Genomic DNA, 26,226 nt, shown 5'->3' on the forward strand with positions numbered 1-26,226 from the left:
TCTACATTTAGAACTTGTGATTTATTAGAGCAAGCTGAAATGTCGTGAACGCCTTCTATGTATCAAACAGTTCGTGGTAACGTACTGTAGTCAGGAGTGACCCGGCTCAATAGTAAACGAAACTCTAAAAAACGAATTTTTGATACTAATAGATACATCAAAAGAATCAGATTTCTGTGATGATTTTAAATATACAGGTTTCATCAAATTTAGTCTTAACCATCAAAAGTTACGAGCCTGAGAAAATTTGTCTTATTTTAGACAATAGGGCGAAACACCCTCTAAAAGTCACAAAATCTTAACAAAAATCACACCATCGCATTCAGCGTATCCGAGATCCCTATTGTAGAAGTTTCAAGCTCCTATCTACAAAAATGTGAAATTTCGTATTTTTTGCCAAAAGACCGATCACGGGTGCGTGTTTATTTGTCCTCCTATAAGAAGCACTGCTTTGTTTCGGCGAATCGGAGCCTGTTTAAAAGTTGTGTAGAGATTACAATACCAGGTGTGACTAATCTTTTACAGGCCAATCTTTTTCAAGTTATTTTAGTAAAATTTATTCTGCCTAGTTGATTAAATAAATCGTTTATTGTCAAGTTGCTTTCAATGTGGCACTTATTTAGCATTCTGTATTTGGGATGTTTTATCTTTCATGATCAACCACCGAAGGAAGATGAGTACAGACCCAAGGTGGTCATGTGTCACCTGTAATTGTCCGGTGCCATAAGATTGATACATCTTTGCCACTCTTGCACTACATCTTAGCTTCCATCCATGAGAAACACAGGGGTGAATCAAACCGTGATGTAGAAACAATATAACTCTTGGAGGTAGAAAAAAAATATTTTTACCTCCAGTCCTGATTGTGTCTAATATGACTAAATCTGTTTTTATTCTTGTCTGAAAACTGTGTGAATATCCTATGTCTTGGATGTTTTCTTCGTAAAAATTTAAACCTAAAAAGACCATATAATTATTTACATGTTTACCATAATCTTTTTCTTTTTCCCCAAACACTGAGTTCTGTGAGCCGTAGTGAGTTGTGTTTTGCCCGTAAGCTGTACGGAGTTTAAGCCTGGACGATATTTGTCTTTTCATTAATTTTTGATCTCACAATAAAGCAACAAGAAAATACCACTCTTATTTTTTCTCTTTAAATTGATGAAAAAAAGTCTAATTTTCAAAATTAGTAAGTGTCTTCCCTTAAATATAATCGTTATTCAAGTGTCAGATATTGACTTCATAGACTTCCAGTCACATTTTTCTTTGTTTCCTAGAGTCCAGCTTCCAGACAATGTCAATCCTGAATGTCATCCAAATGAAAGCCGTTTTACCACAATGTGTGCACGAGGTATGTCTCCTATTATGGAAGTATCTAGAGAGGTGTCTTCTGGTACTTACAGCTCAAGTGGCTCAGGCTCTGACACATGGAACACCGGCCAAAAAGCGCCAAGAATATCGTCTTTAAGTGCAGTCAAAGAGGTTTCTGAAAACAGCGCTTCTCAGCTGCGAGCTTATGAAACTGAACCACTAGAGGAGACTCAAAAAATGGAAGATTTTATTAGGGATTCCATTGCTGTTAACAATGATCCTGGTATCGAAACATCGTTTAATTCAGAAAAAGAATCCGAATCTTTTACAGACAATTTTGATCCTAGTGATGAATCGGCAAAAAATTTATATTTGCTGCACGAAAACTTGCAAGAAAAATCTATTTTTTCAAATGTCTCAGTGAGTAACGTTTTTCAAAAGAAGAGTCCAGCTAGAGACAACCTTGGGATGAGTAATTTGGAATTATCGGACGAGACATTTGAAGCAACAGTAAATGCTCCTTCGTCTTCTGAGTGGAACATTGTAGCCCAGGATCCTTTTCTCTGGGAAGAAAGGTCTACTTTACTCACAAAAAAAGGTTTTTGTTTTCCAAGCATGAAGAATTTTTTCCTTGTTGAAAACTCGCTTAGCGATAAACTAAGACCTGGGCAGATTTTTAGTGCAGGCTGCAATAATTTTATTTTTCAAGAGACGATTGGAAGTGGTAATTACGCCAAAGTGCTACTAGCTTACAAAGCCGAGAACAATGTCCCTGTGAAACTAATGGCTCTAAAGAAACAAGGGATAGAGGATGGTCTTTGGGAGTTTTATGTATGCACCGAACTTAGAAAACGACTTCAAAGTTCAAAAATAGACAATAAGGTATGAATTTTGTTTTCTTCTTTTACTTTCTGCTTCATATTTAAATTTTTGTGCTTCAGTCAGACATTTATTGGGTATTAAATTGCAGAAACGCTTGAAAACATCAAGAAAACAAAAAAAAACTGTTAAAGGCTCAAAAATGCCGATAGCTAGCTTGTAAGGGTGAAGAATGATATATTGGAAGAGAAAATATCATAAAAAAATGGAATGAAAAAAATAGATTTGTGAAACGGACTTAACTCATTTTGTTCATGACATGATTAAATGGCAACCTAAGGAAAGTAGAATATTCAATTCAAATATTCAAATAAAAAAAAAAAAATTAAAACATAGCACCAATTATAATTAGGATCCTGGTAGCTGAAGACTAGAGTAAAGATACCGAAAATCCATAGTTGAAACTACAAAGAACTTAGTTGCTTAGTATAGGAGTCTTTCTTTCATTTGTCTAGTTTTAATCTTTGCTTCAGCCTGTCTGACATATCGCTCCTTAGAACACCCAACCAGTTTGGATAGCTAAGAAGAAAGAAGAATTGGCTAAAAAGAAACTAGAAAGTGAGGAAGTTCAGAATGATTGCAATTCGATTGTGGAATTTTTAGAAACGGCTGAAATGGATCAAGCTGAGTCGGTAATTACAGATATAATTTATGAGAACATCGGGCCTTTTTCACAGGAAAGGAAACATTCGGCTAGAAAAGATGAGGGTTATTTATGTGGGATGTTGACAGAAAAGGGAAGAGGTAATTAGGGCTTTTAGGCTAGTTGAATATAGGAAAGTAAGCTCACAATAGATAAGGGTTAAAAGACTAAAAAAGAAAGAGAGGTAGATGAAGAAATTAAGAGAGCTTATTGTGTAAATAGTTATAGAGTTTTAGTTGGTAGTTGAAAGTTCGAGCCAAGGCCCGGAATAAGGGGAGATATCCCGCCAGTTGCAACATAACCAGATTATTTTGAAGATAGGAAGTGAAGATCTGTCAAGCTGAATGAGCTGGAGGGTACAGTGGTTAGAAATTTAGGTCTACGGACAGTGTCATAGCCTTTAAAATGCAATTACTATGATTTAGCTAGGCCAGTGTCTCAACAGGAAATGCGGGATCAATTGAAAAGGATGAAGGGTAGTTCGTACCCCGGGACACATGGTTTATCTGCGAAAATACCCTACGGTTAGGAAGGATGACTAATACCCATGCTGGCTTCAGTTTTCTCGTTTATCATGCAGAAAGCTTGTTGACCTCGCTCATGGGGCACTTCATTAGTAGTGTTTTTCTAAAAAAAAAGGTGATAAGAAGTCACATGATAACTTCAGGTCTGTCTTTATGGGGAATGTGGTGAATTTGGTAAGTTTTAAGGATTTGGAATTTAGGTTAAGAGATTGGTTAAAAAATGAGGAAATACTTAGCCCAGTGCAAGCGGGATTCAGATTGACCTTTAGTATTGTTGTCTATATCTTTACTTTCGAGGCATTGAGAAGGAAATATGCTAGAGAGAGGAAAGGTTGGTTATTTGTAGCATTTTTTAGACCTGGAGAATGCTTTCATCTCAGTAAAAAGGAAGCTGTTAATTGAAAGTCTGTTAGAAATAAGCCCACTTTGGATATCTTTATGAAAAATAATGGAGCTCCTAATGTATCTTTGAATTGGTTTAGGCTATCGTTAATGTTATTCGCGGATGAAGTAGCACTAGTGGTGGATATTATAGAAAATCTTCAGAAGCTATTATATATAATTTAGGATTATTTATAAAAGAAGACTTGGTGTTAAATGCTAAGAAGTCAGTAGTATTAGTATTTAGCAATAAATAAAAGGTCGAATCTAAGGCTAGAGTTGATTCGGAGGACAAATGTAAAAATTTAAGAAGGATTTGCTTATTTAGGTGTTAAGGTTGGCGTGCTAAATGGGATGACTAGGCATGTTGTGGATTGCAATTTTCAGGGGTAATAGGCTAATAATTATGCTATTCAAGTTCCATTTATTTGAGTTTAATAAAAAGGATTTTAATAATTTGTCGTTGGGAAGGGGCGATAGTTTGGACTTTTAGACCTCGGAAAATATAGGTAGGTGACCTTCCTCATTTTTGAGCGATGTGTGGATGTGTGAATGAGAATCTCTTTTGTTTTGTATCCGAGTAAGACAAGCTGTCTGAGTTGCGAAATGAATGTATTGGAAGAGTGTCTGGGAGTGAGTGTTGGCTAATTGAGCAAAGTTCAAGAGGAATGCGTGTGTTTACTAAGCAGTTATGAAAGCTCGTTTGCATAGGGGCCAAATATTGGGAACCATGTTTGATAGGGTAGTTTGTTGAGATGTGTAGGCTTTGAAATTTGTTATGGATGTTGTTGGTTAAAAAGCTTACCTTGTTGTGTGTGTGTGTGTTTTTTTGCTATTTTTTGTCTGTTGTTATGGCCCTCGGATCTTTGAAATAAAACCTTATCTTCCATATCATAATCATATTTAAGAAATCTATTAAAACAAAAGATAACATTTACCTGACAGATATTTGGGTGTCAAACAACCCCTTACAGTTTACAAATAATCTATTAAATTGTTTGTGTCCATTTATCTTTATCTCCTTTCGTCGTATTTATATTCCCTTCTGGTTTCAGCTTTCTCGTCTAATGTCTGTGGATCTCTGCCTCTCTTTCCATAACTGCTGTCTTCTTATCAATGAATATCATGAATTGGGTAGTCTATTGGATCTTATCAATAAGTATAAAATTGCTACTGGAAGTACAATGCCTGAGGGAATGGTCATGTTTCTCACCCTAGAAATGTTGGAAATAATGGACATACTGAAGTCGGTGAAGTTCATTCACGGTGATATCAAGCCTGATAATGTTCTTATTCAATGCATGTATGTTGTTTTTTTTTGTTTTTTTTTTGTTTTTTTTTCTTATACTATAGGCTAATAACCAAGACTATCAGGATATCCATTGCAATTAACTGTTTTGTATCGCCTATATAAAAAAAATATTAAGTCAAATGGACATATTGTTCGAGAATTAACTGATCTACACAAAGCGTCTTTTTAGAAACAGCTATATGCTCTAATGATGTGCATTTTTTTTTTCAAATATGTCTCACTTGTTAAATTCCCATTTTTCTTAAAGCCTGGATTTTTAAGGGCTCAAAATTTATCTCCTGATAACCCCCCCCCCCTACTCCTCTTCCCAGAATATATTTCCGTTGAATTTAAATCTCATCAAGGTGTATGGAAGACCTCGTTATCTGTGCTTAGTGGGTTTCGGGTTTCTTTTGGCATAGGTAATGAAGTGGCGACCCAATAAATATTCGAGCAATAAATGTTTAACGATAAGAATCGTTTAATGTATAAAGAAGGAATGAAAACTGATGAGCGTATAATATCGATCATGCCGAAAAATTCTGGGAGTGGAGGCAAAAATCTGATCCCTAGAACCTCTTCAAAACGTTGTATGACATTTTGAATCGTTTCGAAAATTCAAATAGGATTTCAATAGCCCAAGAAAGTCTTGGAATGAATGATAAATGCTGACGGTTGCACTGGTCCTCTCACTTTTGTCATCAGATTGTAAGAATGTCATCTAAATGTCACAACATGCTGCTTAAGGAAAGGAACAATTTGTTTATATGAGAGTTGGTAAATTAAAACTGGTGATGAAACCCCAACTATGCTGAAAAACCCTATAAAGGGAGGTGTACATTATATCACGAGAGCATTGGACGCGTTTTGCAACATTGCCAATTTTCAAGAAATGGTTTTAATAGCATACGCAAGTATGCTATTAAAACCCTATTAAAACTTGAATAGTTACAAAAGAGCCTGTGGCCGCAGTGGTAGTCTCATCAATCTTGCCAGGTCATTTTAGCGTAGCGTGTTAGGCCATAAATCCGGATAGCGGATCTCATTTCACAAAACTAATAAAGTTGTTATAAGCTATCATGTGTCGTGTCCCGAGATGGTCTAGCCCACCCCCTCCCTACTAGTAGAAGGAGGAAAAAATAGTCATAAAAATTAGAAGAAAAATACGCAAAGAAACATAAGTTTTCCTGGGAAATTAAGAAGTTCTTTAACAGCTAATATTGGGGGGGAGGGGAATGCTGGTCACAAAAAGAGTCCCTGGTCTATAAAACGGCCTGCTTATAAAAGGCTGTAGCTGTTTTGGAGTTGTGACGTGATTTGAGGTCTCTACTATGTTATTTGCTCCTTTCTCAGCTCCTATTCATAGAAGGAAAACCGTGCATATAAGGCATTGTGGCATCAGGAAGGACACTTAACGAACTTGCCTAGTCAGAATAGTTTTTTAAAACAATACTGCTGAGTGGCCTTCAGTAGTGGAGACCTGGAGGAACTTATAGCTAGTAAATAAACCAGTATTGCTCTGAATTTTGATTAATAGATACTTCTGCTGGGTTTTCTTTGTTTTGTTTGTTTTAACTGCATCTCCAAGTGTTGAAAGCCATGTAATGGCCACTATGTGTGGAGACTTGAACAAAGTCTCCATTTGACTGGCGATTTCAGGATTTTTTGTCGGATTTTAAATTGGCTTAAGCATTTTGACAGACTTGAGGGGGGGGGTATTACTCCCTGACTTACACTGATGGGGTCCCTAGCTGCATTATTTATAACGAGCTGCCTCCCCAATGTAGCATAATGTTTGCAGACATGAATGTATAACCAGTTGGAGGTAATAGGCTTGAGATTTAAATCGACTTAAGTACTTTGCGTAAGCTTGAGGATGACCCTTTTACTCCCTCTGCTGGCTGTAGGCGTTTTGTGTGTGTGTAATTTCTAGAGGCATAAACATTGAATAACCAAAGTGTAATTTCTAGAGGCATAAACATTGAATAACCAAAGGGGATAAGGCAAATCGTTTTCTTAGAAATTAACTTAGAACAAACCTTGGAAATAGTTAATAAAAAAATTCCGTTATGGAAGCAAAGAGCTAAGTTATGACTTAAACGGGCAGAAGTTATTGCTTCGCAGATTATAAAAGATGAATGCACAAAACTGGCGTAACTAACTCAAGTTATTTCCCTGTATTCATGTATCTTAACAATTAGCACTTTGTAGAAAATGCAAAACCGATGAAAAAAAAAATGCTCTTGTAGAAGCACAAAACTCCATAAATAGCCTATGGAAAAATAAAAGACTATAATCAAGTTCTTCGTGTAATTTTATAACAAAACTATATAATTATTTAAAACATTCAAGCGAGCTTATGTTATTTTTTCTTTTCGCCAAGGTCTTCGTATGGAATGAGTTGTAGAAACTTCGGAAGGCGCTCATTCGATTAGAAATTAAAAGTTATAGTGTCCTTTTTAAGAGTCTAAAGTTCTTGGAGGGCAACCAGCACCCCAGCCTCATACCTTTCCCCTACAAACATCCAATCAGAATTTTGATAAAGCCACTTTTCAGCATAGGTGAAAGGTTCGATAACTATGTCTTCGGGGATTACAACCCTCCCCTCCGCCCCGAAACCCTTGGGGCAAGGACTGTAAGTTGTCCGATCCGCCGATTTGTATGTTGCATGATTTGATTGTAAATTAAAAGTTTACTTCACTTTTTCAGAGTCAAAAGTGGTGGGAGGGTAACTACCCCCCCCATTTGCTCTTTTTCCCCAAATGCATTAGATAAAAAATTTGAGATAGCCATTTTGTTAAAAATAGTTCATAGATCATATATCAAAAACTCTGGTTTCGACACAACCCCCCAAGGCCCGGGCTTATTTTGATTGGAAATTGAAAGTTCTACTTTACTTTTTCAGAATCAAAACTGATCGGAGGGCAGATAGGCCACCCCCACCGCCACAACGCCTTCTTTCCTCGAAAGTGCATCGGATAAAAATTTTTAGATATAATTTTTGTTTTAATTGTTCAAACGTCAGATAACAAAACTCCGGTGTTTACAAAAACCCCCAGGGCCCGGGGGCAGGCGTTGTAAGCTATGCCCCGGGGACATATATGGCTCTTATGGAAGGGATGCTCGTTTAAGCTTCAGAGAGGGCTCATTTGATTGGAAATGGAAAGTTGTAGTTCAGTTTAAAGAGTCAAAAGTGATCAGAGGGCAGCTAGCCTTCCCCACGCCCTTTCAACCCCATCTGTATCAGATAAAAATTTTGAGATAGCCATTTAAAAAAAATAGTTCAAAGGTTAGATAACAAAATTTCCAGTGACGACACAGCCCTCCAGGGGCAAGCGTTTGTAAGTTATACCCTGGGGATATATATAGTTCTCGTGGAAGGGATGTTCGTATAAACTTCAGAGAGGGTTCATTTGTTTGTAAAGTGAAAGTTTTGACACTTTTTAAGAGTCAAAAGAGATCGGATGACAATTTTGAGATAGCCATTTTGTTCAAAAAATAGTTAAAACGTTAGACAACAAAACTCTGGTGTTGACACAACATCCACAAAATTTCTAGTGATGATACACCCCCCCCAGGGCCCAGGGACAGGTGTTTTAGTTCATGCCCTGGTGGTATGTATGGTTCTTGTGGAAGGGATGCTCGCATTTGTTTGTAAAGTGAAAGCTCTAGTTCACTTTTTAAGAGTCAAAAGAGATTGATGGCCAACTAGTCCCCCCCACGCCCTTTTTTCCCAAATGCATCAGATAAAAATTTTGAGATAAGTGTTTTGTTCAAAAAATAGTTAAAAGGTTAGATAGCACAAACTCTGGTGTTGACACAACCTCCCAGGGCCCGAGGGCAGGCATTCTAAGTTATGCTCTGGGGGTATTTATGGTCCTTACGGAAGGGATGCTCGTATAAACCTCAGAGAAGGCTCATTGGTTTGTAAAGTGAAAGCTCTAGTTCACTATTTAAGAGTCAAAAGAGATCAGAGAGCAACTAGCCCCCCCCCCTCTCCCTCTTTCTTCCCCAAATGTATCAGATAAAAAATTTGAGATAGCCATTTTGTTAAAAATAGTTGAAAGGTTAGATAACGAAAATTTTGGTGTTGACAAAACCCCCAAGACCAGGGGGCAGTCATTTCAAGTTATGCCCTGGGTGTATATATGTTTTTTAGAAGGAATACACGTATAAACTTCAGAGAGGGCTTATTTGATTGGAAACTGGAAGTTCTACTTTATCTTTTAAGAGTCAAAAGGGACTCAAGGGTAACTAGCGCACTCCCCTCGCCCTTTTCCCCCAAACACCTCCCTATAACAATTGTGATATTCGTTTTCTTAAAAATAGTTCAAACATCGAATAACAAAAACTGAGGTGTCGATACAACCCCCCAGGACCCGTGGCAGGCTGGTAATTTATCCCTGGGGCACACTTGGTTCTTTTGGAGGGGGTGCTCGTATAAACCTCTAGAGATGGCTTATTTGATCGGAAATCAAAAGTTCTAGTTCACATCGTAGGCAACGCTGTAGCATTGCCTATCAAAAAGGCCATGCGGCTCAAATGTTTTATTATTATTATTTTTTCCCCCTAGAAGCACTATATGGAAGAAGTCATCGTATAAACTTCAGATAGGGCTCATTCGATTGGAAATCAGAAGTTCTTAGTACCCTTCTTAAGAGTTAAAAGGTGTCGGAGGGCAACTAGCTCCCCTCCTTCCCAACGCCTTTTTTTTCCAGATGCATCCGGTAACAATTTTTAGATAGCCGTTTTGTTAATAGTTCAAAGATCATATAACAAAAACTCCGGTTTCAACACAACCCCCAGGGTCCGGGGGCAGGCGTTGTAAGTTATGCTATGGGGGCATATATGGTTCTTATGGAAATGATGCTCATATAAACTTCAGAGAGGGCTCATTTAATTGAAAATTGAAAGTTCTAGTTCACTTTTTAAAAGTCAAAATTGATGGGAGGGCAACTATTGACCTCCCCTCCACGCCCTTTTTTCCTCAAACCCATCTGATAAGAACTTTGAGATAGCCATTTACAAAAAATATAATTCAAATATGATATAACGAAAACTCTGGGGTCGACACAACCCCCAGGGTCTGGGGGCAGGTGTTGTAAGTTATACCCTGGGTGCATATATGGTTCTTACGGAAGGGGTGTTCGAATAAACTTCAGAGAGGCCACAATTGATTGGAAATTGAAGGTTCTAGTTCAGTTTTTGAGGTTCAAAAGAGATTGGAGGGCAACTAGCCTCCTCCCCCACGCCTTTTTCTCCGAAACTGTCCGATTTGAGATAGCCATTTTGGTGAAAATACTTCGAAGGTCAGATGAGAAAAACTACGGTGTCGATAAAATCCATCGACATATGGTTCTTATGGAAGGGTGTCTCGTATAAACTTCATAGAGGGCTATTTTGATTGGAAATTGAAAGTTCTGGTTCACTTTTAAGAGTCAAAAGAGATTGGAGGGCAACTATCCACCCTTCCATGCCCTCCTTTCCCCAAACCCATCTGATGCAAATTTTGAGATAGCCATCTTTTAAAAAATAGTTTAAAAATTAGATAACAAAACCTTTGGTGGTTGCACAACCCCTCAGGGCCCTGGGGGTAGCTGTTGTAAGTTATGTTCTAGAGATGTCTATGGTTCATATGAAAGGGATGCTTGTATGAACTTCAGAGAGGACTCATTTGACTGGAAATTGAAAGTTCTACCTCGCTTTTTAATAGTCAGAAGAGATTTGATGGCAACTAGCCCCCCCCCCCGCCCTTTTTTCCCAAACCCGTCCGAAAAAAAATTTGAGATCTCTATTTTGTCAAAAATAGTTCAAAGGCCAGATAAAAAAAAAGCTCTGGTGTCGATACAGCCCCCAGGACCTGAAGGCAGGCGTTATAAGTTTTGCCCTTGGGACATATACGATTCTTCTGGAAGGGTTTCTCGAATAAACTTCTGAGAGGGGTGATTTGAATGAAAATTGAAAGTTTTGGCTCATTTTTTAAGAGATAACTTGAGTTAAGTTTTTAGTTAAGTTTTGATCTCCAAAGAGATCAGAGGGCAACTAGTCCCCCCCCCCATGGCTTTTTCTCCAAACCCGTCCGATACAAATTTTGAGATAGCCATTGTGCTAAGAATAGTTCAAAGGTCAGATAAGAAAAACTCTGGTGTCGACGGAACCCCCCAGGACCCTAGGGTCGGGGGCAGGGGCATATATGGTTCTTATGGTAGGGATCCTCGTATAAATTTCGGAGAGGCTCATTTGATTGGAAATTGAAAGTCCTAGTTCGAATATAAGAGTCAAAAGAGATCCGATGACAACTAGCCCCTAGCCTTTTTTTTTTCCAAACCCATCCGATACAAATTTTGAAATAGTCATTTTTTTAAAATAGTTCAAACATCAGATAGCGAAAACTCCAGGGTCGAAACAACCCTACGAAAGCCCGGGGGCTTTGGGGGAGTTTATGTAAAGGTTTTATGTAAGGGATAGTCGTATAACCTTCGGAGGTGGCTCATTTGATCAGAAATTGAAAGTTCTAGTTCATTTTTTAAGAGCAAAAAAGATCCGAGCGCAACTAGCCCCCCTCCCCCTCCAGCCCTTTTTCCCCCAAATCCATCCGATACAAATTTCGGGATAGTTTTTTTTTAAATAGTTCAAATATCAGATGACAAAAACTCTGGGTCGACAACACCCCCCACAGCCTGGTGGCTGTGAGGTGTTTTAATTATGCCCTGGAGGCGTATAAGGTTTTTATGTAAGGGGTGGTCGTATAAATTTTGAAGGTGGTTCATTTGGTTCGACAACAAAAGTTCTAGTTACCTTTTTATGAGTCAAAAATTAACGGAGGGCATCTACCCCTCGATACAAACACTTTTTTTCCAAATGCTTCGAATAAAAATTTTGAGATAGCCGATTTGTTTGAAATATTCCAATGATAAGATAATAAAAACTTTGTTGTGAACATGCCCCCCCCCCGCTAGAGCCAGCGGAAGGGTTGTAACTTGTGGCGCGGGGGCATATACGGTTTTAATGGAAATTGTGGTCGTATAAACTTTGGAAGGGACTCAAATGATTGAAATTTAAAGTTATAATTCACCTTTTAAGAGTCAAAAGTGATCCGATGGCAACTAGCCCCCCCTCCTCCCTCATAACTTCCACTTCCCCAAATGCGTCGAATCGAAGTTTCATATAATAATTTTGTTTAGACAAGACCAAAGGTAATGTAACAGAAACTCCAGGGACAAAAGAACCCCCCAGGATACGGGGCAAATGTTGTAAAATGTGCCCTGGGGGCTTATAAGGTTTTTATGGAATGGATGGTCGTATAAACTTCGAGGGGGCCTGTTCGATTGTAAATCAGAATTTCTAGTGCCCTTCTCAAGAGTCAAAAGTTATCGGAAGGCAGCAATCCCCCCCCCCCCCGAGGGCCTTTTTCCTCAAATGCATCCAACGAAATTTTCTTCAAAGTAGTTTGAAGATCAAATAACAAAAACCCAAGGGTCGACACACCCTAAAAGCCCGGGGGCAAGTGTTGTAAACTATGCCCTGAGGGAATAGAAAAAAGAAGAAAGAAAATGTTTATTTGAGCCCTACGGCCATACACAACATGATTTAATGATACAACACTGCATAGAACACACTCAATACAAAACAATGCTTATTTTCATTTACTCGGGCTCGACTGAGTCTCTCCCGCCTTTTCCACATGTCGTGTCATTTTGCATATGGTTCCAGGCTTCGAAGACCTCAAGATATCAGAAAATAGCACCAACCGATGGTCCCCCCAAATTTCATCCCTAAGACTTTCAAGCTCCTGGTACTCCATGAGGAAATGGGCCAATTTATTATCCTCAATTCCGCAATATCCACCCTTACCATTTTCACCCTTATTTTTTTTAATTCTCTGTTCCCTGTGTACTGGAAGGCAATTTCCCCTCAACAGGATCAATGATTTTAAATATTTAAAAGGTAAATTTAACTTAAAGTAATATTCTTCCCCTAAAATGTCTTTTACTTTACTATATTCTTTCAGTGTTTCCTACGAACGTACTGAACAACCCCACTCATGTATCTCTTGGTCTTTCAATCTCTGCATAATTTCTGGAAGGCATTGTGTGTTTCCAGGTCCGTTTCCTTCCATCCACAAATAAGAGAGGCCTAATTTGTCAAGAGATTTCTTGATTTGTTGAGTCCAAGTAGTTTTCCTATTAATTCGAAGCAAATCATTATAACCTTGTTTAGCCAATCGGTCCTCGGGAAGTTGGGTTAATATCATCCAAAACTTAAATACTTGATAAAGCCGGTGCAGTTTCAGTGAGAAGATGCCAAAGTCTTTTGTAGTATCTAAACTGGACTGATTCTAGCTTATCCGTGGTCTCCAGACCCCATAGCTCAGCTCCATAATGGATTGCCGGTTTAATTTTCGAATCAAATATTTGCTTAAATATTTTTAATGACTTCGACTTTTTCACTAGGTAATTACGTAATATTGCACCCACTGCTGATTTCCCTCGCTTTGACATTTTGCTCAAATGTTCCTTCCAACTCCAGTTAGGTTTCAGATATTTCGCCTTTTCCATTACCTTAATCTCTTGTCCTTTGAACCGAAATTTCTCATTCTTAACTAAATTCCTTCTTCCTCCTTTATTAAAGATCATTATCTCCGTCTTCCCGAGGTTTAGATTTAGTTTCTTCGATTCAAGGTATTCTGCCATCAGTTCAATTAAAATTTGTAGTTCACGAGCTGTTTTCGCTACTAATGCCATGTCGTCTGCGAACAGCAGAGCCGAAATCGCTCCGTTGCCGAGCTTCTTCAATGTCGTTTACGAATATTCCGAATAGCCGAGGTGACAGGGCGCTTCCTTGTTTCACACCTCTTGTCTGTTCAAATATCCTTGAAACTCCTTTTCCAAACACTCTAACGACTGCTTTTGTACTTCCATACATATTAGCTACCAGCTGTGCAAATTGACCTGGTAGTCCAATTTTAATTAATTCCATTATCAGTAATTCCCTAGCCACGCTATCGAAAGCTTTTTGGAGGTCTACGAAAGCCACGTAAAATTTATTTTTTCCTATATAATATAAGGTTTTATGTAAGGGATGGTCTTATAAATTTCATAGATGGCTCGTTCGATAGGAAAAAGAAAGCTATAGTTACCTTTTTAAGAGTCATCAAAATTGATCGGAGGGTATCTACCCCCGATGCCTTTTTCCCCAAATACCTCCGATAAAAATTTGGAGATAGCTAATTTGCTTTCAAATAGTCCAAACTTCAAATCACTATAAATTAGGGGTTGAGAAATCCTCCTTAGCACCTGGACAAGAATTGTAACTTAGTTATAAGTTCTTAAGAATCAAAAGTGATTAAAAAGTAACAAGCCTTCCCCCACCCTTACGCCTTGTTTCTCCAAATGCATCTTATCAAAATTTTGAAATAGCCATTTTGTTCTGAATAGCCCAAAATTCAATTTATTATAACTTAGGGGGTTGAGAAATCTTCCCTAGCTCCCGGGGCAGGGATTTTAACTTATGTAAGTTGCCAATTTTTAGGATATAAGGTTCTGTGGACGGGGTGGTCGTATTTACTTTGGAGGGGGCTCATTCAATCGAAGATTGAAACTTCTAGCTCTTTTATTAAGAGTCTAAAGCGATCAATGGCCAACTAGCCCACGCCCCACTTTCCCAAAGGCCCGGCTGGATATAGCCATTTTGTTCAAAATAGTTCAAAAGTCAAATAACTATGCTTCCGGGGTTGGCCTCTCCTCCAGCCTCGAGGAAATAGCTGAGTTATGGAACTTGGTTATTGTTACTTTGATATTTTGTTTACTCTGATGCTTGGATTTAATGATTTACGTGGTAACTCGGATTTACAGTGCAAGGGCTGTAAGTTGGACAAGTTTCTTATTGCTACTTTGATACTTTGTTTACTTTGATATTTTGTTAACTTTGATACTAGTTTTGGCACTTAAATTTCAGTTTGATGTTAAAAAAAATCTTAACTTTGAAACAAGGAGTTTTTAAAACTTGAAGATTTTTGCAATCAAAAAATTAACAAAAACTAATTTAAAAAAAACTTTACGAAAGTTTTTTCGCCAATTCTTTCCGAAAGTTTTTTCGCCAATTCTTTCCGAAAGAATAGGGGTTATGTACTTCTAATGAATGGTGTCTTCACCACAAACAAGAGTTTTGCTACTGCCCGTTTCCCTAACGGTAAAAATATCATTCTCTAGCTTAAATAACCAATTCTCTTACTTAGAGTTATCATTCTCTTACTTGTGGCTACAAAGTTTTGCAAAATTAGTTTACCTTTTTTAAGTTTTAAAACAATTACGAAATCCTATCTTTTTAAAACTCAAATAAAATCGTTTCAGATCATTTCACTCGATCGTAACAGTTCGTATAAGTTTTAAAACAATTACGAAATCCTATCTGTAAATTAAGTGTATTTAAAACTTAAGGTTACCACTCAAGGACGTAAATTACAAATCTAGGATCCATTTGATTACACTTATATCACTTTTTACTCGTGGATTAAGTTGCTTTAATTTATTAATTAATATTTATTTATTATTATTATTTATTAATTGATAATTAATTTAATTAAGTTACTGTTATTGAATTGAAACATAAGAGTGACGCACGGCAAAATTTATGGAAAATATTTAACTTGGGCTATTCATTTACACATTAAGGGGGGTTGGATGTGAAATAAAGTGAAGCGCTATTAGGGATGATTTAAGTTGTCATAAAAAATACTTCTATCATTTCTAAAAACGTTTCATTTTACTTTACATCCCCCCAGCCGCTAATGTACAGACATGTAGCCCAAATTAAATATTTTTCATACATTTTGCAATACGTCTTTCCTTTGTTTAAATCTAATATCCGTAAATAACTAAAAGATACGTTTTAAATAGTGGTATAGGAATAATGGAAAAGACCCTAAGTCTAATTACATAAACAGAGCTGAATGCTGGATTTTTAGTGTTTTGTATGTATGTAATGTAAAGTTTTCTTGTAATTGTATTTCTTTATTTTTTTTTACTCCGCCCTTCTTATCATGTTCTATGGTGAGCTTATAAAATAACTGGGAGAACAGAATTCAAACAAAAGTGAGAATTGAATTGGCTGTTAGACCGTGGTCGTTTTCAGGGAGAAGGGGCTATGTACTTTTACTGAATGGTGTCATTTCTACCAACAAGAGTATGGCTACTGCCTGTTTCTTTAACGGTAAAAGTATAAGGTCTACTGCGTATTTGGCACTTTACTAAAAGAAATTATATTACATATATTTTCTTTTGCTCTTCTTACAACATTGAAAATAAAATAAAAATTGTAGTGAAACCAGACCAGGATTTACCAATAGGCCCACTAGGTCCTGCGGCTTTCACTATTCCCAAGGTTTTGGGGATTTCCCTGAAAATCTTGCAAAAAAGGATGGCAAAAACGCTTGGGCCTAGAGGCGTCAAAGCTTTAAATCCGGCTTGGGTGAAACAAAATCTTGAGCTGGTGAGCTTCAGCAATTAATATCATGATATATAATAATAATAATAATTTATTTTTAACCCACATCATAACAAGTTATGGCACTTGTGGAGTAACAAAAAGAAAAAAAAATGAAATACACTACAAGTAAAATACACTACAAATAGAAAAAACATTATGCTACAATGAGATTAACCGAACAGACGGACCAAAGGATGATGAGGCGATAAACGATAAAAAGCTGATTCCGACAACCTTCCATACATGAGGGCCAACTTTGCACTTATATCAGGGACATCAAACTTACGAATTATCTTCCTATTGCTATACCAAGGGGGGAGATAAAGTAAAAATTTACAATATCTGAAATAAAAAATCCGAATCTGATTAATATCTTTTTTCTTTAGAAGGGGATAAAGACCAGAAAGGTAAAGGACAGAATGATCACAAAATGTAGCATATAGACTACCGAGTGCACGTCTATTATACTTCCCTCGATTAGCAACTATCTTAGAATAGCCCGTTTGAATTTTCTTTTGAACATCACGAACAGTGCACTGCCGTGGGCAAGAAATTGAATTCGTAACAGTAATACCCAAGCACCGTAAGGTGGAAGCAAAGGGTATTGAAAAACCGCGACAAGCTAAGGGAGCATTAGAGGAAGTCGGACCATTAAAAACTAGAAATTCACATTTCTCAACATTAAGAGAAAGACCAATATTAGAAAATAGACGTGAAACTTTTGAGACCATAAACGAGAGACCTTGCTTATTTTTACACAAAAGTAAAAGGTCATCTGCATAAGCAAGATAAGAAACATCTGAGAGTCCAATAAAATAATTTGATCTAATTTCATCTAAAATACCAGAAATGCACATTTTGAATATACTAGGTGATAAAACCCCTCCCTGCTTGACACCTCGACAAAAACGGACAAACGGAGATCCAGACTTATTAATTCGGAGAAAAGAATTCTCATACCAAAAACGAAGAAGAAAAATGACTGAAAGATTTACACCATTATTAAAAAGGGAAAAAAAAAGCTTGACTGTGAACTACATTGTCAAAAGCTTTAGAAAGGTCCAAAGTACACATATAAAGTGGCGACCCCTCAGCCATGCTATTCTTAAGGGCGGAAGAAAGAACACGGTGTGCATGTTGACAACCAATACCAGCTTGAAACCCGAATTGATTCGATCCGAAATTTATATTTTCATTTAAATGAGGAATTAAAATATATTCAAGGATTTTACTCAAGTTACACGTAGTGGTTATAGGGCGATAAGATGAACATTGAGAAGGGAGTTTTCCCCGCTTTAGAAATGAGGTGACATTTCCACAAAGAAAGCTATCCGGAACCAGAGAAGATGTTAAACACATTTGGAACAACAACTGCAAATGAAATAAAAGAACAACACACTTTGGATTTATATTATTTACACTAATACCATCAATATCAATGGATGAAGATTTCAGTTGCTTAATTGCATTTTCAACAGCAGTTATTGATACTGGAATAATATGGCCCTGATGAAGCGAAGGCGGTAGAATTTTAGAAAGTAACCGAGAATAATGTGACTGCACAAAAAAATTAATTTTGGAAAAAATTCCCGAATAGTAAACATACCAAGTTGAACTAGAAATCGAATCACTATTATAAAGATCACTTTTATCCAGCTTCTCAGAATTGATCAATTTAGACCAATCCTTTTTAGAGGCTGGAAATTCCATACCCTTATAACGAATAGATTTAAGGTACTTTTTATAATTATTCTTTGTTTTCTGCTTTATATCCGCAACAGACCCCGTTATAGGTCTACCACAATCAACCCAAATTCGAAGCCAAAGTTTTGCCTTATTTTTAAAATTCTTTAATTCAGGATCGGCAGCCCATATAGATTTCCGCGTTTTTATACGAATACGTTCCTGGGGAACCGCAATTTTTTCAGCTTCTTTCATACATCTAATTATATCATCATAATATCTATCAAGATCACGCTTACTACCCTTTACTTGCAATTGGAGTAGATGATAAGGCACACGAATACAATTAAGCAGTGTAGATAAAGACAATATATATAAAGCAATATCGGCTCTTTTCCAATTACTACATTTAAACCATTTAGAATTCCCAATAGGGGCAACATCGCAAAGGTTACGTTTCAGTTCAGTAGTAAATGAAAGCGATAGATGGTCAATGTCATCAGACTCAATATCAACATGAATAATCGAGCATTTTAGCTGTGATGAACTGATTATATGATCAATATTAGAAACACTACCAGATTGATGGATATAGGAGTATGATAAATCTTTCTTCAGAATCACGTAAGGGGGCATGTACTCCAATATTTCTCGGGATCGATAACTTTGTTCATCCAAATCCGTGTTAAAGTCACCAAGAACTACAAAATCAAGTTTATTTTCCTTGACACGATTCATCACGGACTTTAAAGACTTGCATGTAATAGCAAATTTATTTATTGACTCCACTGTATTATTTTTATATGGAAGATAAACATTAGCAAACACAGTACTATTTACTCTAACAGCAAGAATGTGCTTATCCGAATAAAAAAGGGATGGGTTCGAAAGATCAATACTTTTTTTTTAAATACAGGCCAGGCCTCCAGAAGGGCGGCCACGCGTGGTAACAGCATCAGAAGTAAAAACCGAATGAACAGAGCTTCGATGAAGGAAATTTCTGCTAGAGGCAGTTAACAAAGTTTCTTGCAGGCAGATAACGTCGAAGTTCTCGTACAGATCGTCAATATAAGCATCTTTATTTTTTGTGCCATTGATATTGTGCGATATGATTGAAATTTGTAAAGTCATTTAGAGGTTTGTTGACTAGCAAAACCACGGAGAACGGAGCATGACATGCTAAAGGACACGTGTTCACCATTGCAATTGGCACATTTTGGTGAGGCATTGCATGGATTTTCTTTTGAACTAATATGAGGGCCGGCACAACGAGCACATTTGGGCGCAGGACTGGGACAAGTAGACTGGAAGTGATGGGGCGATCGGCACTTAAAACAACACTTTGGAATTTCCTTAAACTCACTCAGTCTAAAGAATTCATAACCAATTCGTACACCGTCTTTGAAATAAGCTGCTTTAGCAAAAGAATCCACAAAATCAAGCTTAACTGTTTTCGAAGAGCCAAGCCTTTTGGCAGCAACAATACCGCTACAATTTGTGAAAGACTGAATCGCATAATCCTCTGGAACACCTTTTATAATGGCCGAATATTTCTTAGAAATTTGTTTGGTTGACGTACCGGCGAGAATGACGGGAACAGATGCACGGAAGTCTTCGGCAGCAGATTTATCAATATTTACATACCACTTATCGTGAACCGGGCGAATACTGGATACAAGTTCATGGCCACTGATTTTATCAATAGCGTCTTTCCTTTTAATTGGATCCGATAGATGAGACGGCACTTGAGAGACGACAATAGTGGTTGATTGGCGATTAGAGTCTATAGGTTTTGGTAACTGAGGGTAATTGAGGCTATAATTGTCCAACTTTGCTGACACAATTTGAACAAGTTGATGAACTTTAGAAACTTTAGAGGCCAATTGTGAATAGGCCACAGCCGGCAACACTGGAACTTCAGTTGGAAGTTTAATAACATAAGTTGGCATAGAGATACTAGCTTCATCACACTTCTTCAAAAGATCGAGCATGTCTTTAATATTACTGGTTGCAGACTTTGCACCACTGCGGCGAGGGGGAATTTCATCAGGCGCAAGTTTCGACCATAAATCAGCCTTAGCTTCAACTATTTTTCGTGAAGCAAAAAAATCCACTCCATATTCAATAATTTCCTTCTCAGAAATCGAATTCTGCCGATTACTTTGGACAAAATTTAACACAGGCGAATATACAAGTTCAATGTCATTCAGATCCTCCGATTGTTCGCTAATACTTGGCATCTTTTCAAAGCACCTGTTTTCAACCACCACACAATTTATAAATGTAGGTCACTGATATATGACATTACAAATTCCAAGCCAATTGTTGCGAAATAACAAGGTTACTGAATTAATTATGAAGCATAGGTCAGGATTAAAAGTCTCTATAATTCCAAGGCAATTCTTGCGAAATAACAAGGTCACTGAATTAATTATGAAGCTTAGGTCAGGATTAAAAAACTCTGTGATCCCAAACCAAATATTGTGAAATGTTAAATTAATTCACTTGACAAGAAACTCACTGATTTAGCAGTGTTCATAAAATATCCAATTTTAGCCAATTATATCCAAATATCCAATATTTAGTTTAATTTATTAGTTCTTACCAAAACTATTAATTTATTTTAGAAAAAAAATTTTTGAAATAGGGAATTTTAAAAAACTTGAAACTTTAGCAATCAAAAACGAGCCGAAATTAATTAGAAAAAAAATTTTCCAAAAAAGAAGTTTTCTAACGAAAAGTAAAGGCCATATTTAACTTAAGATCAGAAGAAATAGAAACCTACAATAGCTCAAACTCAGAACAACCAGAAATTACTATTAAAGAACAAATGAAATCCAAAACGAACAGAAATTAAATAAATAATCATAGCAAAAAAAAACATACAACAGGCACTATATAAATGAAAAAACAAATCTCAAAACGAGTATAGCTTTAATTGAATATGCAAATCAAGCTTAAAACGAACAAAAAATTTTTGCTATTGAAGTATAAATGAAACCCAAAACGAACAGAAGTTAAATAAGCAATCACAGCAGCAACGAACAAACAATAGCTACTAATATAAATGAGTTAATAAACCTTAAAACGAGTGAAACTTAAATTGAACATGCAAATCCAGCTTGAAACGGACAAAAATCTCTACAAAGAAGAGTTTGGGTTTTGCCTTCTTCTTTCACTGTAAAAGTCTAAAACCTACTGTGTTATTGGCGCTTTACTGAAAACGAATTATATTACAAATAATTTCTTTTGTACTTATTAGAACATTGAAAATAAACATAGAAATTACAGTAAAAGTAAATTTTGAACTGATGAGTTTTCAGCAGTTGATATCATTATATATCAAATATTTATTTTAATTTTAATAGTTCTTTCCAAGACTGTTCAATACAAATATAGCTTCTCTACAAACAAGAGTTTGGATACTGCCCCCTTCCCTAACTATAAGAGTCTAAAGCCTACTAAGTCATTAATGCCTCATTGAATTATGTTACAAATATTTTCTTTTCCCGTTATTGCAGCATTGAAAATGAAAATAAAATAACAGTGAAATAAAATCTTGAACGGATGATCTTTCAACAAGTAATAGTTTGGTTTTATTTGTACTTTTCAAGACTGTTCAAGGCACTTATAGTTTTTAGTAAAGCGCCAATGACGCAGTAGTTTTTAGCCTTACAGTGTAAGGAGAAGGCAAAACCCAAACTCTTCTTTGTAGAGATTTTTATTCGTTTCAAGCTGGATTTGCATATTCAATTTAAGTTTCACTCCTTTTAAGATTTATTAACTCATTTATATTAGTAGCTGTTGTTTGTTTGTTTGCTATTATTGTTTATTTAGTTTCTGTTCGTTTTAAACTTGATTTGCATATTCAACTTAAGCTTAAGCTCTATTTCTTTCTTCAGATTTATTTCTTCATTTATATTAGTTCCTCTTGTAGGTTTTTTTGCTATGATTGTTTACAATTTCTGTTCGTTTTGGGTTTCATTTATTCTTTAATAATAATTTTTGGTTGTTTTGAGTTTGAGTTATTGTAGGTTTCTACTTCTTCTGACCTTAAGTTCAACATGGCCTTTACTTTTCTTTAGAAAAATTCTTTTTCGGAAAGTTTTTTTAAAATTAATGTAAAAAAAGGCCAAGGGCATTCAGGTAAAGCTTTCAGTGAATATTGAAGGGAGCTTTGAACTAAATCAAAGCACGCTGTATGTATGCAGCTTACCAAAAGGGCGTATCCCTGGATCACTTAGAGTATTAGGTTGGAACTTTCAGGGAACGATGAAGGGGGTAATCAGTTGACCAAAAATCACTGTGTGCAAGCTACTATTACTACTACTACTACTACCACTGCCACTGCTACTACCTCTACTACAACTGCTATTTCTGTTGCAACTATTACAAAGCCTGAGGGTATTAAGAGGAAAATTTTTGAAAATGTTGAGGAGAAGCTGAACTAAATTAAAGCACACTATGTGCATGTCGGTTGTCAAAAGGGCTCATCAGTAATAACTTAGGAACGACTTAGCGTATTAGGTTAAAAATTCCAGGGCATGATGAGGGGGAAGTTCAACTGACCAAAGGCAATATATAAATATTGCTACTGCTTCTACTGAATCTACCAATATTATTGCTACTATTATGGGAATAACACACTACTACATTCTAATTGTTTTTAAATTTTAAATAAAATGAATTTTAATTGTTTTCTCTTTTTTAATTTCAATAAATCCAAATTTATTAAGACTTTCAGGAATAAGTATAAGAATATATATTAAACTGCCATTCAAATTCATTTGTTTTTTCAATAATTTTGGCTATAATGGTATTTTTTCCCTTTTTTGATTTAATGAGAAATAAAACCACTGCTAAAAAAAATTATTGTTTTCAGTAAAGTGCAAGTTATATTCTGATTTTTAAAAGGAACGTGGAGCGTTTGGCCTACTTTTCTTAGTGCATCCTCGTTTTGAGGTTGAATCGGTTGTTTATTGTAATTTCTGTTCGTCTATGGTTTCATTTATTTATTGATTATGATTTATGGTAGTTTTACGCTTGAAAAATTATTTGACTTTATTTCTGCTCATCTTTGGTTTAATTTAGTTCTTTACTTATCTTTGAAAAGCTTCTTTTATCGAAAAAGTTTTCTTTTTGATTAATATTTATAAATATGCGTCTTCTTTTCTATATTGTATGTTTTTTTAATGAAAAAACAGGTCATGCGACTTTTAATAGATCAGTTTTTATATGTTGACATCTTCTTACTTTTGTCTTAATTATTTACAGGCCAGACGTGAATTTCAGTCTCAAACGAAAGCCTTTCTTAAAGCTGATTGATTTTGGTCGAGCAATTGATGTTTCATTGTATCCCCCCTCAACGGCTTTTAGTCATGTACTTAAAATAAAAGATTTCCAATGCTTGGAGATGCAGAAAAACTTACCATGGACTTACCAGGTATGTTCCCTGTAATAATATTAATAATAATTTATTTATGCCCTCTTTACATACAAAAGATGCACACAGAGGAGTATGTAAAGAAAACTGAAAAATATAGAAATTACACTTCTAATGAAAATCAGTAAATCATAGCTGTTTTTTTGCACATAACTCAAAAAAAAAAACACTCACAAAACATGACCTATAAATATGAGTAAATAAAATGATAATCTATAAATTATGGGTAGAATTATTAACTAAAACAGAGGAAAGTTCTATTTGTTATTTATGTACGCTGTTTTCATTTTATTTAGCTATAAAAGTAAAATCAGTATGGTCTAAGAAATTATTTCCTGTGATTATTTCTTGAAAAAAAGCCTAATATTTTTCATAAGCAATTGCTGTTCTTAATTTACTTCATGCTATTCGACGGGTTTAACCTTCTCAACTCCCCATTTATTACATTATCTTTTGCGATTTGATGGAAACTTTTTCCTATTCTGAGAAATCATTACGGCGTGTCCATTTCTCTGCTCCTGATCGTCATGGTCAAGTGTAAATATGGAAATCATTAGAAACGACAAATAATTGAGTCAAAAGAAAGCTAAGTTATAAAGAACGGCGGGTTGAGAAAAGATTTTTTTTTTTTCCTAGCATGACAGACTTTTTTCTTTTTTTGAAAAAACAAGCCCTCCCGGATTGACGTTGAATATCTGGGAATGTATGTTGTCAAAATCCTTATTGTCCACTATTTCTTTTTTTAATCTAGGATACTAGTATGGGGTTACTGAGTGTTGTTGTTTTTTTTCTGCATTTTAAGATAAGGCAAGATAAATTGTGATTCAAAAGTAGCTATTACAAGCAAAGAATGTCGAGTTTGTGTCCTATTCTTAATAAAGTAATACTACGAAAATACTGTCTTAAATTGACGTAATACTACAGTTTACTTTTGTAAATCAACAGTTTACTTTCTACATAAAAATTAAACATAAAAAGCAACATTACAAAATCTTGATATTCTATGCTGTTTAAGAAGACCAAAGATAGCTTTCCCGTGTAATTTCGGTATAGTTCAAAAATGGTATTATATGGCACTTTGTGGTTAAAATTACATTCCTATGATTACTAAACCAAACAAACATTAGTATATTATTCAGAAATAAATCAAAAGGATTGGGATAGTCTTCGAAGTATACGGAGTATATGAACAGCCTGACAAGTCAATAGATCATACCAGATTTTATCGGAACTGATATCAAGTAAAAATCGATACGAATATCGATCACTCGATATCAAAATTGATATCTAGTATATGTTCACCCTGACAAGTCAATGGATCATACCTGATTTTATCGGAACTGATATCAAGTAAAAATAAGCCCTGGTTCAACATCAGCTGTAGGAAGATTCTTTAAGCAAAGAAGAAAGAAAACTAGCGCTTGTTTTTTTGTTTTTTTTTTCTGAAAGTGAAAATGATCGAGCCTGATTCTTGAGAGCTCGTAGCGTCGCTGGTCAACTAAACTCTAATGCCGATTCACCAGTCACAACTACAAATAACGCAGAATTTTTTTGGAGAGTAGTTAAGGAGACGGTGAATTCTGTCAAAAAGGATATCTCTTTGGTTTTTGATGTGGAATATATATGGTCTGATTTGGAGAGATTTTTCGCCAATATTCCATGCTGATTTTTTTTTTTTAATCTTTACTCCCAAATAACAGCATCCCCAAGCACACAAACTATTTTCTTAAATTAATTATATCCTTCTTCCATATTTTCGAATTCTAAACTCTTATAATCAAACATTCTTTGAGTATCCTCTCAAATTTCAATCCTGAAGTTCATCAAAGGTTTATTTAATAAAAAATAGCCATCGTAATTATGCCTAAAGCTACAACTCATTAACGTTGCAACAAAGAATTAAGTTATTCCATTCGTAAATAAAGACCCTATGCTGAGATGTTCACACTAAGAACATTTTTTGAACTCCAAAAATAAAAAATTCGAGTAAAGATCAATTAGAAGTCTTTTTTTTGCGTATTACCTCCTCTAAGAACCACCTTGTAATTTATATTAATATTTTCAGTAATACACTTTTTGTTTCTCACAGAAAATTGTCCGTCTCACCAGCACTGATAATATTCGTTATTTGAAGTTGTAGGACTATAATGAATCTATACAACCCATACTAATCGCACTAGCTAAATAATATAATTATAACTATTATTTCTTTATCAATGGTGATTACATAGACTAACTAACATATTCAAACAGTTCGTTATTGGGACGTGTACTAACGTTTTCAGGGTTTGTTTTTTGGTTGAGGGGAGGGGTTACGTGGGGTGATCTTTTCATGGAGGAATTTGTCATGGGGAAGAGAATTTCCATGAAGGGGGCGCATGATTTTCTATCATTATTTAAAGAAACAAAACAATGAAAAAATAAATATGAAAAAGTTTTTTCAACTGAAAGTAAGGGGCAGCAGAAATTATTATACATATAGTGTTCATCCCCTCCTAATACCTCGCTTTTTAAGCTAAAGTATTTTTAGTAATTTCGACTATTTGTTCTACGGCATTTGCGATTCAGGGGTCATTCTTAAAGA

The 26,226-nt window shown here is 35.8% G+C and overlaps 1 protein-coding gene across 2 annotated transcripts in view; it reads left to right on the forward strand.

The window, feature by feature from the left end:
- The window catches only part of LOC136029368 (uncharacterized), a 97,018-nt gene that overhangs the window by 65,692 nt on the left and 5,100 nt on the right, over window positions 1-26,226 (forward strand). For both annotated transcript variants that reach the window (XM_065707683.1, XM_065707684.1), the window contains exons 13-15: window positions 1,278-2,193; window positions 4,794-5,041; window positions 23,474-23,642. In XM_065707683.1, the coding sequence (XP_065563755.1) occupies window positions 1,278-2,193; window positions 4,794-5,041; window positions 23,474-23,642 (1,333 nt within the window). The remainder of the gene's footprint in view (window positions 1-1,277; window positions 2,194-4,793; window positions 5,042-23,473; window positions 23,643-26,226) is intronic.

The sequence above is a fragment of the Artemia franciscana genome, chromosome 7 (assembly GCF_032884065.1).
Source record: "Artemia franciscana chromosome 7, ASM3288406v1, whole genome shotgun sequence".
Lineage (NCBI taxonomy): Eukaryota > Metazoa > Arthropoda > Branchiopoda > Anostraca > Artemiidae > Artemia > Artemia franciscana.